The sequence below is a fragment of the Populus alba genome, chromosome 14 (assembly GCF_005239225.2).
Source record: "Populus alba chromosome 14, ASM523922v2, whole genome shotgun sequence".
Taxonomy (NCBI): domain Eukaryota; kingdom Viridiplantae; phylum Streptophyta; class Magnoliopsida; order Malpighiales; family Salicaceae; genus Populus; species Populus alba.
In genome coordinates, this window is record NC_133297.1 from 5,947,723 (window position 1) to 5,956,160 (window position 8,438).

The 8,438-nt window shown below is 39.3% G+C and overlaps 1 protein-coding gene across 2 annotated transcripts; it reads right to left on the bottom strand.

Moving 5' to 3' along the window:
• Nucleotides 1-1,013: 1,013 nt before the first annotated feature.
• Nucleotides 1,014-8,013, bottom strand: LOC118041249 (homeobox-leucine zipper protein ANTHOCYANINLESS 2). 2 transcript variants are annotated; one of them, XM_035048509.2, is made up of 10 exons: nucleotides 7,180-8,013; nucleotides 6,840-7,057; nucleotides 6,629-6,746; nucleotides 5,838-6,530; nucleotides 5,597-5,698; nucleotides 5,269-5,484; nucleotides 3,791-3,965; nucleotides 3,334-3,701; nucleotides 2,336-2,780; nucleotides 1,014-1,506 (listed from the first exon to the last, which is right to left on the bottom strand). In XM_035048509.2, exons 1-9 carry the CDS (start codon nucleotides 7,354-7,356, stop codon nucleotides 2,376-2,378), a joined length of 2,472 nt encoding a protein of 823 aa, XP_034904400.1. In that variant the 5' UTR covers nucleotides 7,357-8,013; the 3' UTR covers nucleotides 1,014-1,506; nucleotides 2,336-2,375. The 2 variants fall into 2 exon arrangements, with proteins under 2 accessions (XP_034904400.1, XP_034904399.1); XM_035048508.2 differs by lacking the exon at nucleotides 1,014-1,506 and having other exon boundaries at nucleotides 1,746-2,780; nucleotides 7,180-8,012.
• Nucleotides 8,014-8,438: the final 425 nt, after the last annotated feature.

An 8,438-nucleotide genomic window follows, 5' to 3' on the forward strand; every position in this document is an offset into this window, starting at 1 on the left:
CTACTTTACACTGACTTTATATAGGATTTAACTTCATTGATGAGAAATTTTAATGATTGATTGATAATCAGTTTAACAAAATAAAATAAAATAATGCTTTTGTAAAATAAAATAAATATTCAACTGTTAAGATACTAAAATTGAAACTAAAATAAATACGCTGGAAAATGGTAAACGGGAAAGTAATTTGACGGGGACATTATTATTCAACTTCACAGAGTTTATATCTGGCCCTTTGTCACGGACAAGACTAATCTTAATAGAATGGAGATTCTTAACCACGACATGTTGCTGATTAGCTAGAAGGAGAGTCGGTCGTTCGACATATTTCCAGATTTCGTATATCAGATAAAAAAAAAAAAATCATTATTCTGACAGAATATAAGAGAAGAAAGAGACTCTTCATCCTCGATGTCATATAACACTAACTTAATCACCGGAGAAGAGCAAACTAATCGAAATATTTCAGAGATTAAGAACGGCCAGTAAATGCTCTGCGAATTCTTCCTCCTCTTCTTGTTTTTTTGACTTCGCCAGATTATCCTTTTAAATTAAGAACAGTTAAAGAAATGCGTGGTTTTGAGATTTGAGAATGAAGGAATGTTTCTGGGCAGCTAGAAGAGGAAAGAAGCTCACTCGTCAGGGGATGAAGGATGGACAGCAATCTCATGAAGCTCATCGTGTGAATTTGAAAGCTGTCAGAGTTTACACATTAAATAGGAAAAAAGAAGAAGAAGAAGCCATGCAATAGGCATTCAAACTCAGACGATTAATTGCATGGAAAATGATGAGTGCTCTGATACAAAGCAGTTTCTTTGATAATTATTTTTATTTCTTCCAGATGGGAAATGAGCCGAGCTAAATATCTTACTAAACACAAGAAATATTACATAGCAGTTAGCACAGATCATCCGGAATTTCTTCAATTTTTCAATAACGTTCTTTTATTTGTCCCTTTCGATTTTTTATTTTCTTATGAATATTAATAAGCACAACGAATATGGCCAGGAAAAGGAGTAAATACCTCTCAATTGCTTTTTGAAAAAATAAAAACAAGGACAAGGACGGAGAGAGTATTACAAGCAGACATCATTCAATCCAACAAAATCCCTCTCTCCCAATCGGAAAGATTATGGCTTCCAGCAACAATCCACCCAAGCAAGCTGACCAGAAGGAGCATTGAAAAAGCAGTACACGAAAACAAGGTTACCGTCTATCATTTCATGCATACATAATCTATCTCTCCCTCCCTCTGCTCGCTGTCACGTAAAACCTTCAGGAGACGTGTCAGATTATCAGTGGGTTGTACACGTAAGCTAGAGACAGAGCTAAGCTCTCAGCTTTAAATGATGGCAACGCTTTCTCCCAACAGCTTCTGCTCTCTCATTTATTGCTTCTGCAGTTCATCAGCAGACCCTCCACCTCCCTTCCTCTCACCACCCAACCCCCTTTGCATTCACTTCCTCTCACGCCCTAAGCAACGCGTTTCCACAACCTACACCAAACCTGACAAGAACGCGATCATTGTCAGAGGCCGCTTGAAACGGCATCTCATTCAAATTCATTTGAAAATAATTATTTATTTGTTTAGATTATTTTTACATGCTGATCTGAAGAATAAGGTGTAAAGAATAAAAATATTATTTAATATATTTTCGAAAAAATCATTTTAAAAAACAATTATAAAAAGGAATAAAAAACCTAAACTTGATCAAGCGTTATAAAGAGGAAGAAATATACAAGTAGTCCGAAACAACAAAGAGGTTATTACTAGTAAACTCCGAATATCAGATTAATACAAAACCCCACAAGTCAACAAACATCAACAAACTGAACCGGTGTCCTTACAAGTTCAACAAAAGCATCTAACAAGAAAAAAAAAAAAGGCAATAAAAAGGAGGATATTAAATTAATAAATATCAAAAGACCCTTTCTTTTTCTTGAACATTTTTGTTTTTTGTTTTTTGTACTGCTAATAATTCAGCCAGGGGTCGAACTTGAGTCAATACCCGAACCAGCACCCTTGCCTTGTGTTAAGGACTTTGTTAGCTGCATGCATGCCACTGCACCGGAGCAGCCAGTAGTCACAGTCACACAGACCCAAAAGTCCTCACCGCCTTGCAAGGAGTCTCCACGCGCGGTTCGTTCTTGACTCAACACCCGCAAACATCAACATCAAGACTAGTCATATTTTTTTGTTTTTCCCAGTCTTTACCACACTCATTTACCAAGGCGCGCGCTCTCCCTCCCTCCCTTTTAACACCAACCACCCTTGACACCATAAAATAAACAGACCAAAACACCATGTTAAAATTAAAAACTAATTAAGACTCACAAATAGGATGAAGCTCAATCATGCAATATTCGGATGACGATCAGCTTTCACACTGCAGAGCTGCCTTGATCTTCTGGACAGTGCATGAAATTAGGTTGTTGACTGTCTCCACCGATTCAACCGTGAGCTTGGCTGTAGGAAGACTATTCACCAATATTTGGAATGCCACCGTCAAGAGGGACCCACTCACCCTCTCTGGGCCACCACCATTGCCATTATTATTGGCAGTTGGGCCGCCGTTGGTTGTTGGGGGGCCACGTGAACCAGGCCCATCTGGCACGATAGCGAAACCTGACGGAAGAAGTGCCACGTAGGCCGAATCGCCACCATTCATCACCACGTGCATGGCCGGAATGTCAACGGGAGCGTACACTACAAGTGACCCTGCTGCATCTATGCAAGTCTCTTGCAGTATCAACATGCTACTCTGGTTAGCATTCATGGCCTGCCAAGAGAGAAGCAGTGAATCACAAGATGGTCCCCGAATTTGACTTGAATTTACATTACATGACGTTTTAACCTCTGTTTTTAGGGTGGCATCGGAGTCAAAAGGACAAGACGAGATCAGGTTTATCACATAAAAGGTGACATGTGTTTTTTATTTTGACTTTTTGAAGCTTACAAGTTAAAGATAGAAACTGTCCCTAAAATCTGGTCCTGTCTGTGACTCTACAGATACTTCCAAATTCCAAACTCGTCCTTTATTTACATTTCACCTTTTATATAACCACGACAAACACTAATGGGGGACCTTACACACCCCCGGACAGACACCCCAGACGTTTAAATTATACTCCCCATGACATTAATGTCCAAAAAAAAAACATGTGCTGCCTAACATATGATTTTTTATGGCATGTTATGGATGAAATTATTATGCAATGAAAATTGTTTTCATGACAGACAATTTGACCTAACGGTCCCCAAACATGAGAGAAAAAAGAAACTTTGCAACGGATATGTAAATTATTAAATAATTGTGGGGAGAGAGAGATTACGCTAGCCCGTAGCAGGGAGACACAGTTGCCATGATCTTGGCCTTTGGCAATGTGGGCCATTTCCTGCATTGGTCCGCCGTTGGAGAGGATGTCCCATTCGCTTCTGAGCCGTTCATCGCGGAGGAAATCAAAGAGTCTCTGTGGAGAAACAGGTAGCCAGACAGAGGTGGCAGCGCTCAAAACAATGCCTGGTGGCTCACCAGGATCATCAACGCTCTTTCTGGTCATAACCCTAACATCTTCATCGACATTTCCTGCATTTAGCTTGTTCCATTTGTGCACTGTTGAGGCACAAACCCCGGCACAGAAGTTAGCCGTCATTCTTTGCGCCAGCTTCAGCATGCTTCGGCGACCACTTGCAGTTATAGCTACATCAACACCTTCCATGTCAACGACGTTTCTTTTGGCAAGTTAAAGGATGCCACAAATTGTCTTGGAAATTAAAATCAATATTAACCTGTGTGGTCTCGACTAGGTACATTAGAGGACATGAGAATGGCTAGGCACTCGCTTTGGCGTTGGAGAGTGGCTATCCATCGTTGGGCCCCAAAGCCCATGCCGGAACTTATCAACGGCCGATAGAGCTGGTGTGTTTGGCTTTCATCATATTCTGCATGCTCAATCCATGTAACCTGCATTTTAATAGTTTTTGTTAGTTATGATAGGGTTGATTGCACCAACTTCTCGAGTTGGAAAAGAATTATATCCATTATTGCTTATTGATTGCCTCTCTATTATTCAGCAAAAAGATCATCTTCTTTTTCCCGTAGCTAATGATTAGGAATTAAAACCATACAACATAAAAGATCAAATGCCAGTTCCATCAGTCAAACTCCGAAGATTAAACAAAATGCAACAGTATGTACGAGGTTCAGGCACACTATAAAGTATAAACCTTCCTCGGGGCCATTTTATTATATATTATAATACATGCATATATTATGTCAATGGATAACACTTTCAAAGAAAGAAAGAAATGAAGAGCGACAATTTTTATAATGTCATTCACAAACTAGTTTTCCATATTAAAATAGAAGGGAAATCCAGGGACAGGGCTTTAGGTTGGGCTCAAATAAAGAAATGGAATCAAGTAGTCCTGGCATAAAGTAATGAAACATAAATTTTTTTTTGCAAGATTTAAGGGAACAAAGTACACCGTAGAAGATGACATCGATATGCGTGAACTATTGTCTATGTCAGCTTGGATACTCGAATGGAAACAAAGTAGTCAGTCTCGGGCTTTGACAATTAGGTCTCTTCGTTTAGTTAAAAAAGGAAAGAAAACCACAAGGCTGGAACCAGGTCATATGCTGTAACATGATTAAATATAAGATAAAGAAGATAACCAAGAGTACATCAAAGATTGGATCATCGGAATAGAAGCATCAAATATATTGTTTATTCAACCGAAGTTGAGGGTAACTAGGCATTTACTAATGAAGGATATGAAATCAATGTGTTCAAGACACCAGAATTCAAGTAATGGGGACTTCTATTTGATAAAATAAATGGTGTGATCTCGATCTGCTGCTGTACCATAACAAATCTTTTAATTGATTAAGCAACCCTAGTTGTTGAAACTTGAGATTTAAACAGTAATTTGACATCAAAGACAATATTTTACGACTCTAGGAAGGTTCAGACAGTGACAGTATGGGGAAGACAGTGAGTATTCACTAGGCAAACAAGACTCTTGGATGCGTGAGCTCTCTAAGCGGCTTGGGAATGCAAATGCTCATGATTTTTGACCTGGTGTTTTACCACAAAATTAAATGCTCTCAAATGAAACTACATTGTTGCAATTACTTCACCAAACTCATTAAAGACTAAAGGGGCAGAACACCCACCTGGGTAAACACAATAAATTTAAAGAAAAAACAGGTACCATCTGGGCATGCTAGAAACCAAAATGTACAGTAGTTTTTATATTATTACCTTAGAGTACCCATTGGGCATATCTTGCACCACACAGCCAGAAGGAAGCCTCCTACAATTCACAAATGTCGGTGGCGCACCAGAAGTTTCTCTGATGGTATCGACGGACACATCAACAACAGCCCAAACCCCCTCGGCGTGCTGCTTGCAAAATCGGAGAAAATTGACCTCACGAACAGGAACCAAAGGGGATAAGACTTGGAGCTCCGCGTGCATCTAAGAATGTTTAATTTAGCATTAAACAAACTGCTAAACTGGTTGCTGCAAAGACCACATAAAAGAGTAGAAATGTTGATAACAGCAGTAGAATAAAAGACGAGTAGCTTACCAACTGAAGTGAACCATTTCTAGTTCCCCCCATTCCATTGGCTATCACATCAGTTGTAGAGGTCCTGGCAATCACGCAAGGAAACATTTCTGCCCATCGGTTCTAGTAAAGAGAAAGCAAAACAAAAATTAATTTCCAGTGACCTTAAAAATGTGTGTATCTTAACAATCCAACAAAAAAAATCAAGTTTTAGTTTATCATGAAAAAGGACACTAATAAAGAGTGATTTGGTTTAACTCACTGAATCCATCAGTGTCTCAACTAGGGCCAAACTGTTGATGATTACCATCCCCGTCTCTCTCGAAGCCTCACTAACAAAGCCACTAGGCTTCATTCCAATGCAAGGAGTGATAGTTCTCAAGTACTCCTCATGGTTCAATATTTCTCTACCACCATCAAAGCTCCTGATCCAAAGAGGCTCATCAGTCTGAGCCATCTTAACCAATTCATCCATGGCAGCCAAAGCCAACTCCAAGAACATGGATCTCTCCAGTGATCTACCAATCCCAGTAACACCAGTTGTCGCTGGTCTAGTTTGAGCTAGTACAGGCAAAGCACCAGAAATCCCACCTACAAAATCTGGTCCCAAAGGCAATGTTGTAGCTACAGTGCTTAAACCAGCAAAACCATTACTACCAACACCAAGCTCCAAGCTTGAATTTGGCATCGGAGGGCCAAGTGAAGAAGCCAAAGAAGATATGGGGCGACCCAAGAACTTGCCAGCAAGCGCACAAACTCGATCTAGTTCATCTTTTAACCGAGCATTCTCAATCCTCAGATGTTGTTCTTCAAGTGAAATATCACCAATTATTGCAGGACCACCACAGTTTGAGCACATTGGATTTCTCATAGCATCTCTTATGGACATGTTTTCCGCTCGAAGCTTGTCGTTCTCTTGCCTGAGTAATGAGTTCTCATGGCGCTCCAATTGAGTCTGTTCCAGCAAACAAGCAGATAACTTCAACTTTCGATCCGTAAATTTCCAACCCAAAAGGGAAAAACATCTATGGATTGTTAATTATCGTTCATTACCTTCATTTGGGTTCGACGATTTTGAAACCAGAACTTCACTTGCCTTGTCTCCAAGCAAAGCCTTCTACTAAGTTCCAATCTTTGTTTCTCATCAGGATGAGGACACTCCTTAAACAAACTGTATAACAAACAAAAGCAACGGTATAACACAATCTTTGAATATCACTCAAAAAATCTTGTTGATAGTGAAAATTTGTGATAGATATCATACGCTTCAAGTTCTTGGATTTGTTGTGGAGTGTGTCGGTGGTATCTCTTTTTTCTTGGAGGATTATCAGCTGCATCTTGGTCATCACCAGAAGCACCATCCATGTTATCACTACCAGATCTGCTCTCATGTTCTTCTTCTCGGCTTCTCCTACCCACACTTGTCTCAAAGTTCTCAGACATTCTAGTTATATCTCCTTGACCATCTATGTTTGGTTGTTGCTGATCAAGAGAATTAAACAAAACACAAGCAAGAGCATAAAAGTTAAAAGACTTCCACAAACAAATAGCTCCATATCACCAGGTAGCCAAAAAAAAACAAAGAGAAAGAAGAAGATAAGTACGAGAGCCAGTGAGAGTCCAGGAGAGTTGAACATGGATTTAGTGATAGAAGGAGAAACAAGGCGAGGCTGAACTATTGCACCAGCGGGCATGTTGTTGTTGTTATAAGGTATATCACCCACAATTCTTGCGCCACCACCACCAGGACTAGTGTTTTCAAGAAAACCCCCAAAACTCATTAAAGCTTACGCCCTTTTTTTTTGTTTACTCTACTAGACTTAACCCCTTTTTTCTAGATTGACAAGTAGCACCGAATAACGAAGTTTGAATCTTGAAATTGTCATTCAAAAACCAAACCCCAGATGGCCAAACAAGAAATCCTGAACTGGGTCTCTCTCAGAGAAAATAAAAAAGGAAAACTTTTTTCAGAAGAAAGGAGAAGAGGATAGAGAGGTAGAGGAGACAGAAGGATAATATATCTATCCAAATGTCTCCAACTCCCTCTCTCTGCTGAAAAACTGAGAGAAAGAAAGAGAAAGAAGGCAAGCAAACCCCTTTTATAATCTTCTTTCCTGCTTGGCACTTCCTTCTCTATCCCTCTCTCTCCCTCTAAAAAACCTTAAGTTTCAGTCCAAGACTCAAACATTCAAAGGCCTTAAATTGTGTTGAAAAAACTTCAGGGAACCCTAGTTTGAGCCAAGAAAAAAGTAATAATATCTCGTTCTTTGCATGCTTGCCTCACACTCGGTGAGAAGAGGCTTCACAGAGAACCAACAAGAGAAAAGATAAAAAAATTAAGCAAACAAGAAGAAAACGAAAGGCCCTAAAAAAGATTTTGTACAGACAAGAAAAGGGAGAGAGAAGTCAGTGAACCCCCACAAAAAATATATATAAAAAAGGGTGAAGATAAATTGAAATTATGTGGACTCTTCGAAGCCTTACAAAATACTAATTAACCTCCAAAAAGGTCGGTTGACTCTCTTTTCTCTTTTTCCCTCTGTGAATCAGTAACAACGGTTAAATATTTCTGATTCTCTGTTTTGGATTCTTTTACCCTTTTAGAGGAGAGCGTAAGAGGCAAAAGTAAAAGCTGATTATTTTCACAGAGGACTCTTGATTTTGTGTCGCCCTTTGGATTTTTTATTTTTCCTTTTCTTTTTTGGGTTCTTCGTATACAGACATAGGGATCTGTATAGATACTCCATATGTCTGCTGAAGATGCCATGTGGCTGCTGGAAGTGTATTTTTTCATTTACTTGATGAATATATATATAGAGTGATGAGGAAACCCTAGTGTATGGATTCGAAACCAATATAGTAA

Bases quoted from the DNA above. Each gene is read 5' to 3' on its own strand.
- LOC118041249 (XM_035048509.2), bottom strand. From the start codon at position 7,356: ATGAGTTTTGGGGGTTTTCTTGAAAACACTAGTCCTGGTGGTGGTGGC. The intron at 3,702-3,790 runs GTTAATATTGAT...GTGTTGATGTAG, and splicing joins ACCTAGTCGAGACCACACAG to CTATAACTGCAAGTGGTCGC. The intron at 2,781-3,333 runs GTAATCTCTCTC...CTCTCTTGGCAG, and splicing joins TCTCCCTGCTACGGGCTAGC to GCCATGAATGCTAACCAGAG.